The 12,275-nt window shown below is 45.5% G+C and overlaps 1 protein-coding gene across 1 annotated transcript; it reads right to left on the bottom strand.

Annotated features, from left to right (window-relative positions):
- Positions 1 to 3,815: 3,815 nt before the first annotated feature.
- On the bottom strand, positions 3,816 to 11,795 carry Fam124b (family with sequence similarity 124 member B). The gene is made up of 2 exons (XM_042679379.1): positions 11,073 to 11,795; positions 3,816 to 4,409 (listed from the first exon to the last, which is right to left on the bottom strand). Exons 1-2 carry the CDS (start codon positions 11,793 to 11,795, stop codon positions 3,816 to 3,818), a joined length of 1,317 nt encoding a protein of 438 aa, XP_042535313.1.
- Positions 11,796 to 12,275: the final 480 nt, after the last annotated feature.

Below are 12,275 nucleotides of genomic sequence, written 5' to 3'. Positions count from 1 at the left end.
CCAAAAATTCACATGGAACAATAAAAGACTCCGAATAGCAAAAACAATCCTTAGCAGAAAGAACAGTGCTGGAGGAATATCAATACCAAATTTCAAGCTCTACTACAAAGCCATAGTAATCAAAACAGCTTGGTACTGGCACACGAACAGACCTGAGGACCAATGGAATACAGCTGAAGACCCAGCAATAAACCCGCAGACCAATAGCCACCTAATCTTCAATAAGTGAGCTAAAAAACTAGAATGGAAGAAAGACAGCCTCTTCAGTAAATGGTGCTGGCAAAACTGGTTAATCACTTGTAGAAAACTAAAGGTAGATCCTTATATATCACCCTGCGCCAGAATCAACTCCAAATGGATCAAAGACCTTGGAGTCAAAGCAAACACCCTGAAAACATTACAGGAAGGAATAGGAGAAACTCTAGGGCTCCTTGGCACCGGCTGAAATTTTCTTAATAAAGACCCAGAAACACAACAAATCAAAGAAAGGTTGGACAAATGGGATGGCATGAAGCTGCAGAGCTTCTGCATGGCAAAGGACATAGCTAGCAAGATCAGTAGAAAGCCCACGGATTGGGAGAAGAAACAGGGAAAAGAAGGAGCAGGCAAAGGACTGGCAGAGGTGTTCCCACACCAAAGAGAAGTAGCCAGGAGGCAGGCGCTGCCCAGCTAGGCAGGTGAAGGGGTGAAAGTGCTCACCTGAAAAAGAACAGGAAACAGGAGGCACCGGAAAGGGATAGGGAGGGAAAAGAAGAAACAGCAGACACAGAGTCCAAAGACTGAGAAGCCTTGGAGAAAGTACTAGAACAGCAGGCAGTATTGAGTTGTTCCAGGAATTTCTAGACATTTTGTGTCATGGAAATGAAACTTTTTTTAATCAACAGGAAACACAGTGGGTGCTGTATGTGGCTCCAACCCCGAGTTTCGGGCGGGAAGAAAGGCCTCTTCCCACCAATGCCTCTTCCTGTGTAACTGGAATTGGCCCTGAGGATGGGTGAGTATGAGAGACCAGGGGGCAGATGGGAAGCTAGGGCAACAGCGCCACCTGCTGGTATGAATCAAGTAAATCTCCATCTCTGAGTCTTCACCCTGGTCACCCCAAATCTTAATGTCCCTCACTCTACTTCTGAATACCTTCACAAGCTTCCAAATATTATTATTCTGTTCATGCTTAACAATGTCCAATTGATGCGTGCAAAAAAGTGTAAAATACTATTAATAAAGTTGAAAGTGGCCGATCAATTATAATACAGCTGATTTTTAATATACCTATAAAGAGAAATAAAATATTCTGATTATTAGGCGACTCTCAGGTTTAACAGGTGATACATTTTACATTTTAGGCAATAAAATATAACTATAGTGAAACCTAATTTGATAAACTGGATTAAATCAGTCCTACTTCATTCTTATTCCATCTCTTTTTTAGTCAGTTTCAGGATGTATTTGATCTTTGCTACACATAATCTTCCTCTGAGATACAGGAACATAAACAATGGCACAAGTACTCAAAAGAATTAGGGAGGTGGATGTATCATTTTACTGTTTCATTGATCCTGCGAAAACTTATAAAAGAAAACCATCTTCGTGACATTTTTAAACTGTGGGTCTGAAGGGCCAATTATAGTACTAATACAATATATAATAAATTGAGACAATAACAGTAAAAACTCTCTCCCACATTTATAGTGCTTAGTAATATCTACAAGGTTTCAGGAGTATCACCTTGATTCTCCTAATGACCTTTGTTCCAGTACCCAGTCTCCAGAGGAGCCTGGCATGTTCAAAGTCACATGAGTAGAAAATGCAAAACCTGAGCCTCTCCCACACAGTTCACTGTCCTTTCCAATGTATGATATGGCAATTTGGATTTTAGCATTCTGTAGGCTAGAGTAGGTGGCATGTTAAGAGTGTCTTACTTTACAAGTCAATTTCATAAGGTACTTGCTCAAATTTCTCAATATTCTTTATGATTTCCATTTAGTTATTCTCACTCAGGTATTGTGTGAAAGACAATCAGACAACAGTAAAAAGGAAAAGTAAGAATGATATGCTAAAACTTCCCCCCAGCTCTACAATTCCAGGCAACTCAAAGTCCAACTAAAATAAGATATTTTGTAAACCCTGTCATAGGAAACTATACCAAAATTAAGTTATTCATTCTATTTTTCTGAGCTCAAGTTTTAATCTGGAAGAGAGAAAAAAGAAATGGAAATATACTTGTTCTTTATGGACAGAAGAAAACCAAAGCAGAAGCTTCATTTTTGTCCATTTTAAAATATTCTCTTTTCCCAGCCCCTTCTGGGAAGGTGGCTCCGTGGTAGAGCACTTGCCTTGCATTCTCAAGGCCCTGGGTTCGATTCCTCAACACCACATAAGAAAAAAGCCAGAAGTGGCGCTGTGGCTCAAGTGGTAGAGCACTAGCCTTGAGCTAAAGAGCTGAGGGACAGCGCCCAGGCCCAGAGTTCAGGCCCCATGACTGGACCCAAAAATAAAAATAAAAAAAAATAAAATATTCTCTTTTTTCTTTTCTTTAGCAGTGTAAGTTCTGAGCTTGGGTATATCTTGCTAGGCAGGCACACTACCACTGGAGCCCCTGCCTCAGCCCTAAGAAATCTCATTCCCATGAGCTTTCTGAACAATCCCAGCCTACACTTGCTTCTATAGGATCTGTCTTCAGACCTGGACTAAATCTTTGGATCTAAATATTTAGGTCTTAGAAGAGCCAGCTGGGGTCTAGGCAGGTGGCTCAGTGGTGGAGCACTTGTGAAAATTCTGGAAGTTTGGAATTGATCACTAGCACTGAGAAAAAAAAGGAAAAGAAAGAAGAAGGAAGGAGGGAAGGAAGGAAGGAAGGAAGGAAGGAAGGAAGGACGGAAGGAAGGGAAGAGGGAAGTATTATATGGGCAGGACAGGCACAGAACATATAGTTACCATATATACAACAAACACCTTGTTCAAGCAGAAGTGTTCCATAAAATATTAAGTGAATATATATAAATATAACTGGATGAGTGACGAGTATTGCAAAGGACTTTTGGTATTTAAATATGGTCAAAAGAATCCAGATCCTATGCCATTACCCAGCCAGTCCAATTCACATAATATGCCTAGCAGAGATCTCACATTACCCATAGGCTAGGGATTTTTTTTTTTTTGGTTTGTAACAAGACCTGCTGATTGGTCAAGAGCATGCAATCCAGGAGATAGAGACACAACACTCGAGAGCCTAGCGTGCATGTTAACCTGATTTCTTGGCTGCCAATGTTTCTGCTCATTAAACAGAAAAAAAAATCCAACGTTGTTGATAATTTTCAAAACACTTTGAATTTCCATTTGTTGCAGATGCAAGCACATTTCAAGGCAGAAATCACAGGAGGCAACGTGGTGAACAGGGCTGGCCTACTTTCCAAAGGAGGTCACATAAAAATTAAAAAGCACTGAAGAATAAGTACTCCGTGCTGTCCAGGGGATAAACTCTGCAAAGCCAAGTGGAAATGAAGACCAAATTACAAATGCTAATCACTGATATATAATGCATCCAGCTCATCTGCATACAGTGCACGTATGCTGACAGATGCTGACCGCAACACTTGCGGCTGGGTCTGCGTGTTCCCAGGAAACGCAGCCACTGGGCCTGGCTGTGTTTGCCTATGGCCAGGGCAGCGGTCTCTTCAGTATCTGTGGGCTTTGAACGTTTGAAGTGAAAGTCATATAGCCCTACACAGGGTGAGCACTCAGACCAAGAGATTCTGGACTCAGGCTCCATGTCCCCATCCTATCCAACCTAATATAGAAAAGGCCTTTGTTTTAGGCTATATAAAAAATTCTTCTTCTTCTTTTTCTTCACCCTGGATTGGCAGACGATGGGAACACGTGGAGATGATCTTTCTTGCTCCAAACTCCCTGGGGCCAGCAAGGGACAAAGGGCAGACTCTTACATCCGTGGCTTCTTTACTCAGGGAGGTGACCTCCTCTGGACAAGATGGAGGCAGCCTGGGTTCCAAGTCCTTTGACAAGCTGTTCACTACAGGCTCCGGATTGATGATGGTGAATCCCGTGTCTACATCTGTCTCTGCCTCAAGCTTCTGGAAGCCGTCTCCCTTGAGGTCCTTCGTTCCCCACGCAGGTTTGAGGACGTGTGGAGGCAGGTGCGGCCAGCTGCTCGTGGCTGAGCTGCTCACCTGGGAGGCCAGGTCCGGGCTCCTCCACGAAGGGCCATCCGAGCTGTCTGCGGTGCCCCTGGGCTCTGGAAACTCCAGAGAGCGCACCTTGAATCTCCTGCTCCGGCTCCTCTGGGTCCTCCATTCCATGGTTCTCTGTGCACACCCAGAGGCCAGCCTGGATCCCAGGGCGCCAAGAAAGGGAAGTTCACCATTCTCAACACCAGGGCCTGGACTCAGCTGGACCTATGAGTCAGGAAAGGAGAAAGAAATGGAACTTACTTTAAAAAATTAATCAAGTACCACCCAATGCCTTACTTATCCCCGGCCATACCACACCCGGGGCAGGCTCAGTAGTGAGATGAACTGAGGCGGCAGGTCAATCTGATTATACAATCAGCATCCACTCCACACAGCTTATTTCCCTCCATTAACTTGCGGACAAGGTGAGACTCCAGGAATTGCATGTCTGCTGAGAGATCTCGCTGCCACGATGAAAAGACGTGCATAGCTACTGTTTGATGACCTCGCTGACTGCTACAAACGATACACTGCCGATGCACAAAAAGCTTAAAGCCTTAGATGTGAGGTTACAGTTAAGGACTGGAATAAGAATCTAAGCTTTCAAAGCTGAAATAATGCCATATCTCCTAGGTCATTCTAAGATGTGTGGACATTCCAAGCAGGCAAGTAATCTGGAATCTTCTAAAAACAAATATCCCTTATATATTTGTGAGTGTCATTTGTGTAGAGTAGAGGCTGTGGATGCAGAAAAAAAGAAGTAGTAGCTGTAGAAACCCTTGGTGTTTTAATCAGAGGCATTTTTACTTTGGTTCCAACATTATCCAGCTCATTCAGCAAAATTCCCAGCCTGTGGGTAGCTTCCAGCTCCCTCCAGAGGGTGGCGCTCACAGGTACACCTTCTGTCCTGGGACTCTGGAGCTTCATGCCCTACCCCTTACATTCTCCCAGAAGATTTCTGGAAAAGATAATTTTCTTCATCTCGCTAACAGTCTGCAGAACAAATTTTGGTATTCAGGATTTATGTCTGGCCCAATCCCTAATAAAATTAAAATGAAATGAAATGAAATGAAAAGCTGGGTGCTTGTGGCTCACACCTGTAATTCTAGCTACTCAGGAGGCTGAGATCTAAGGATAACAGTTCAAAGCCAGCCCAGGCAGAAAAGTCTGTGAGACTCTTATCTCCAATAAAATACTCAGACAAAGCCAGAAGTGGTGTTGTGGCTCAAGTGGTAGAGTGCTAGCCTTGAGCACAAAGAAGTTCAAGGACAGTACCCAGGCCCTGAGTTCAAACCCCAGGACTGGCAAAAAAAAAAATGCAGTACAGAAGAACTCTACATACATATTACTAATCATAAGATAAATAGACAGGGGCTAGGAATGTGGCTTAGTGGTAGTGCTTGCCTATCATGCACGAAGCCCTGGATTCGATTCCTCTGTACCAGATACAGAGAAAGAGCTGGAAGTAGGGCTGTCGCTCAAGTGGTAGAGCACTAGCCTTGAACAAAAAGCTCAGGAACAACATTGAGATATCACCTCACTCCAGTTAGAACAGCAAAAATCAAGAACTCTAACAACAACAGATGCTGGAGAGGATGTGGACAGAAAGGAACCTTACTTCATTGTTGGTGGGAATGTAAACTTGTTCAACCACTTTGGAAAGCAGTATGGAAGTTCCTCAAAAGACTTCACATAGAACTCCCCTATGACCCAGCAATCCCACTTTTGGGCATTTACCCTAATGTTTACAAAAAAGACCACACTAAAGCTACCAGCACAACTATGTTTATTGCAGCATTATTTACCATAGCTAAGATATGGAACCAACCCAGATGCCCCTCAGTAGATGAATGGATCAAGAAAATGTGGTATATATACACAATGGAATTCTATGCCTCCATCAGAAAGAATGACATTTCCCCATTTGTTAGGAAATGGAAAGGCTTGGAAAAAATTATATTAAGTGAAGTAAGCCAGGCCCAAAGAAACATAGGTCCCATGGTTTCCCTTATTTGCAATATCTAGTATAGGTATGAGTCAAGCGGAAAAAGTCAGATAATGTGATGTTAGGAAAACGAGCCCTCAAATATGTATTTTAATGTTTTTGTTTCTTTCATGCATGTGTTTCTAACGCATTTATAAGATTATTTCTTTGTATGTCCCTCCCCCACAGTGTAACCCCCGCTTTCACTATATTTGATGTCAGTATAACATGTGGAGGAGACGGGGACAAACAAGTCGTTTAAGGATTCAGGTGGACCTGTTGCAACAATGAAAAGTACAAAATGTCATGTCAAAACCAGCTTTACAATGTCGGTGTGGGGGGGGAGGAGGGGTATGACTGGGTGGGGGGGAGGGGGGAGGCTGGGAAGGGAGGTGAAGGGTAAACAAAGGAGGAGGCTGCAATGCTTGGTAAGAAATGTATGCATTATCCTGCCCATGTAATTGTAACCCCTCTGTACAGTATGTTCTCAAATAAAATAAAATTAAATTAAAAAAAAAAAAAAAAAAAAAAAAGCTCAGGAACAGTGCCCAGGCCCAGAGTTCAAGCCCCAGGACTGGAAAAAAAAGACAGATCGATCAATATAGATAGATAGATAGATAGATAGATAGATAGATAGATAGATAGATAGATACAAAAGACAGATCGATCAATATAGATAGATAGATAGATAGACACACACACACACACACATATTAGCTCAGGAAATAGGAGGAATAATTGACAAATGGATTTGCTTTAAAGTTCTTTGAAGCAAAGACAAAACAATTAGCAGAATGAACAGACAAGCCAAAGAACAAGATAAACATATTTTCAAGCTATTTCTCACACAAAAAATTAGTACTCAGAAAATATAAGAGCTCTAAATATTGAATACCAAAAGAAAGATAATCCAACTAATAAATGGGCACAAGAATTGAACCAACAGTTCTCAAATGGTTAGTAAGCATCTGAACAAATGCTTGACACCCTTAGCCATAAAAGAAACGCGAATCAAATTGGCGCTCAGATTCCATCCCATCTGTCACAACAGTCATCACCAAGAAAACTAACAACAACAAATGCCGGCAAGGATGCAGAAGAAAAAACAAGTGAGTCCTTACGCATTGTTGATAGGAATGTAAGTTAGTGCAATCACTATGGAGATCAGCACGGAGGTTCCTCCAGAAATGGCAACTATAACTACAATATGATCCTGCGGTACTATTCTTGGGCATAGATCTCTCACACAAGAGACAGCTCCATGTTTATAAACATGGAATGTTTATAGGGACGCTCTTTACCATCACCAGGCTACAGAGTCAGCCTAGGTGCCCAGTATCTGGTGAATGGATGGGGAAGACATTGCTCAGACTCAGTAGAGTATTATGCAGCAGGAAAGAAGAATGCAGCATGTCATTCGGAGGAGAATGGCTGGAGCTGGAGATCATCATGTCAAACAAGATGAGCCAAACTCAGAAGAAGAAATAGTGCATCTTTTCACTCCTGTGCAGACCAAACAGTAATCATACTAGTAATAATAAATAGGATGACATAATTGTAAGAAGGGGGCTATTTGGGGGGAAACTGTGGGCAGTGGAGGGTGCAAAGGAGAGGTGATTGAGGATGAATTTGTTCCAAGTATGTCATGTATAGGTATAAAAATGGCACAATGAGACCATCAAAACTTTCTGAAAGGAGGGGGAGCAAGGGAGGGTCTTAAGTAAAGGTAATAGAGAGGCCATGGATTTGGCCAAAGTACCTCATATGCATGCACATAGAAATCGCAATAAAACCTTTTATCCGACAAGCTTAGGTGGGTCCTCTTTTGTAAAGACAGAACGTTACAGCTTGTTCTCAGGAGTGTTGTAGGGCTCTCCATTAGTCCATGGCGGACGGGGCAGTTACGAGAGAAGGACATGCAAGCAAGAGCCATGCCAGCTCAGCCAGTGATGGGTGGCCTGGGGAGGAGCTTGGCGAGGCAGGGAAGAATTTTCCAGATGACGATCCCTCATTCTCTTGGCAAAAACATAACGTCGTAGACACAGAGATGTCAAGGAGAGGGGATGGAGGTCCAGCTTCAGAGCAGGGAAGAACATAAATGTTTGGGGAGACTTTTAGGGGCCTGGGGGGCGGGGCGGGGCTGAGGATGAAGGAGGCTCTGCCCACCCTGAGGGGGGCCGTCCTAGGGGATGGGGCTCTTGTACGTCTCATGGGTTTTTCCCTTTGTCCAACGCTCCCCAGATGTGCCTTGACTTTACAAGGGACCTAATGGTGTAGACTGTGATTGCGAAGGAAACATGGTGACTCCTTTAAAGAAGGAATAAATCAAGTCATGCCTCCCGCTGCACAAATGCATAAACACACAGGCACATGCGCACACGCACGCACGCACATGCACACACGCACGCACACACGCACGCACACACACGCACACACGCACGCACGCACACACGCGCACGCACACACGCACACATGCATGCACGCACGCACATGCACGCACACACACGCACGCACGCGCGCACACACGCACACACACACGCACGCACACACACACGCGCACACACGCACACATGCACGCACGCATGCACGCACACATGCATGCACACACACACACGCACGCACGCACACACGCACGCACACACTACATTGTTATTTGCCAGCGATGTTGACATTAGACTCTGGAGACTAACACTGAAGGAGAAACCTCAGATGCCTTAGAAAGGAGACATAACAGACATCTGAAGGAGAGGATGTGTGTCCACCTTTTCCGAACCACAGGCAAACAATTCTGAAGTCATGTAACGGAACAGTAGGAGTCTTGCTTTATTAACTGAGACAGAATTGAAGAGAAGGACAGCTTGCCATTACTTTTTAGCTTGCTATCACTTTATCTGATAGACTGAAAGGGGGTTTCTAATCATTTCTCTTGGGATATTTTCCTATTAACACTGTGAACACATTTATATGCACATACACAGCCGACTGGACTGAAATTTTCTTCCTTCCTTCCTTCCTTCCTTCCCCCCTCAATCTCTCTCCCCCACCCCCCTCTGTCTTTGCAGCACTGGGTTTGAAATCAGAGTCTTGCTCTTGTTAGACAAGCATTTGAGTTACAATCATTTGAGGCACACCCCAGCTCTCTTCTTTCTTCCTTCCTTCCTTCCTTCCTTTCTTTCTTTCTTTCTTTCTTTCTTTCTTTCTTTCTTTCTTTCTTTCTTTTTCTTTCTTTCTTTCTTCCTTCCTTCCTTTCTTTCCTTCCTTCTTTTTTGCTTTTAAAACAGGGTCTCCCTTTTGCCCAGGGCCAGACTTAGACAGTGTTCTTACATCCACCTCTCACATAGTTGGGATTACAGGTGTGAATCACCATACCCAGCCTACAATTGTTAACAACATAGACTTCTAGGCCTGAGAAACACTTTCTGTTTTTTGTTTTTGCTGGTCATGGGGCCTGAACTCTGGGCCTGGGCGCTGTCCCTCAGCTCTTCAGCTCAAGGCTAGCGCTCTACCACTGGAGCCACAGCGCCACTTCCGGCTTTTTCTGTTTATGTGGTGCTGAGGAATCGAACCCAGGGCCTCATGCTTGCAAGGCATGCACTCTACCGCTGAGCTACCTTCCCAGCCCCCTGAGAAACACTTTCTAACTGTTAACTCAGACAAGTAACTGAGCTCTGCACACCTATTTCTCACCTGGCAAATAGGAAGACATAGGAACATCGTAAGGTTTTATAAGGATTAAATAAAATTATTCATTTTATAATGTTAACGTAGGGCATAATATGAGCTGCAATGATTGAAACTGAGTACTGGGCCCTGTCTTAAAGATGTGTTTTGTGTCAGAACACTTCCTGTAGATAATCACCTTGGTTCTAGCAAGATGCCAATGGTCATCTAATGAAAGAGCTCAGCCCTGAGCTGATAGGGAAACTGAGGCCCAGGTCATACCACGGTAAGAGCTCAGCTGACACCTCCCACCCCACAAGGGGACAGTGCAAAGCAGCGGTCATAGTTAAACACACACACCCAGGGAAATGAACTTCGATGGAACTTTTGAAGGTTACAAAAGGAAGTACAATTTCAAGATTTTTTAAAGGGGTTCTAGCCATCTAACTTGATTGGTGATTTAAAAATATTGACAGTGGTATGAGTTGCTTAAAAATGAAGTTGATAATACTACAAACTCAACTTTCCCCAAATACAGATTAAACTGAAATTCCTTAGGTCTGGTGGGAAGAGTTCATTATACTTCTTACCCATGGCTTAGATAAAATATGGATAGTTGGTAGATGTGTTCAAAGCAATCTCAGGAGAGAGCATTGTTTGACTCGATTACCAACTGCTTTTCAGGTTCAAGCTCACCAAGTCAGAACTTTCTTATTGTACACGAGGAGGTGTTTGTTGTTTTGTTTTGTTTTTAAATCAGATCAGGGCCCCTCAACTAATATTACAATCGTGTCAGTGCTGACAGGATTGTTTGAAACCCCTCTGGGTCTCCCTCAAAGGATTGTGGTTAACTGATCAGAGGTTCAGCTCTGTGTGGAAAAGTGTGAAAGTTCCCTGGGACTTCCAAAATGTAACCAGGATTGACATCCATCCACAAGACCTGGTTAGATATTCAATCACACAGTGAATTACTCCTGTAATCCCAGCTATTCAACAGGTTGAGATCTGAGGGTCACTGCGAAACACCAGCCCAGGCAGGAAAGTCAATGAGATTCACCTCTCCACTTAACCACCAAAAAGCTGGGAGTGGAAGGGTGACTCAAGTGGTAGAGCACCACCAGCCTTGAGTGTAAAAAGCTATGGGACACAGCACCCAGGCCCTGAGTTCAAGCCCCAGGACCCCCCACCACAAGCTCCCACAGTTCCAAGCGCCTGCACAAACGACACCGTTAAGTCACACATACCTGCAGCAGAACCGTGCGGCCGTCGTAGTCCTGGGTCCGCCAGCGGGTGCGGCTGATGGGCGCACAGGGGTTGGGCAGCAGAGGCACCAGCTGGCCGATCTCTTGAACCCTGAACTGCAGCACCGATGACTCTTGGGGGTCCACCGAGGTTCCGGGGGGCAGTTGCTTCAGGGAGAGCTGCAGAGTGAAGCTGGGGGTGGCATAGAGCACAAAGAAGCAGACGCTGCTCTTCTGCACGGTGGCCTCGCTCTGCAAGATCATCCCGTAGAGCCGGATGGCGTCCTCGTAGTTATCAAACCCGCAGTGCAGGGTGATCCTGAGGATCTCGGGGCCGTCCCGGCGCTGCCTCACGCTCCACGTGGGCATCTGGCTGTCCAGGCTGTAGGTCTCCTGCTTGGCAGGGAGGTAAGGGCAGGGCCGGCCCTGGGCTGGGAGACTCCGCCAGGGCGCACACTGCAGGGAGTCCAGAACCTGGCACAGCCGCTCCTGGCCCAGGCGTTCGTCCAGGAAGAGCCACACGGACATCCCTGGGAACTCACAGCGCCGGGGATGGCTCTTTCCATAGTACTTCACCGGTCGGACCCGCTCCGACACCTGGAAGAGACGCACCTCTGGGCAGATGTGGTCCAGGAGCTGGTCCAGAGCCTGCTGAAGAAGCCAGCCGTGGCCAGCATCAGCAAGGAAATGGACAGTCATGGCCGGAGGCTCCTGTGTCTCCTCCATGGTGGGCCAGGGCCGAGGCTTCCCAGAGGGTCTGGGGAGTGGGGACCCCTGGCTTGGGGGGGCTGTCTCTCTGAGCCCTGTAGCGTCAGCTGCAACAGCTGAGCCCAGATCCCCAGGCCACAGGAGGCTGGAACCTGGCTGAGGAAGGGAATGTCACACAAGTCTGAGCTCCACAGCTCCCGCTGTGCGCACCAGAGGGGCTAACACGTCATCCAGCCCGGCCAGAATGGAACTGCTTGTTTGGCTGTTTGTAGGCATTCCCCAGGGTTTCTGTTTGACCTAAAAACCTATCATCCTGAGAGGCACGGGGTGGTTCTTACAGCCAGGCTCCCTAAAGGAAATGACCAGGCGGAGAGAGGAACAGGAGTGGGCTGTGGGCGGCTGATAGCCATCTGTTTGGTGGAGCAGACAAGCATCTGATGGACGCACAATGAGCTCTGATTTCCTAGTTACCTTCCCTGGTGCTTCCCGTGGCCCGAC

This window comes from Dipodomys spectabilis, unplaced genomic scaffold (assembly GCF_019054845.1).
Source record: "Dipodomys spectabilis isolate Male_0828 unplaced genomic scaffold, ASM1905484v1 ptg000051l, whole genome shotgun sequence".
NCBI classification, from domain to species: Eukaryota; Metazoa; Chordata; class Mammalia; order Rodentia; family Heteromyidae; genus Dipodomys; species Dipodomys spectabilis.
This window is presented reverse-complemented; position numbering and strand designations above follow the sequence as displayed.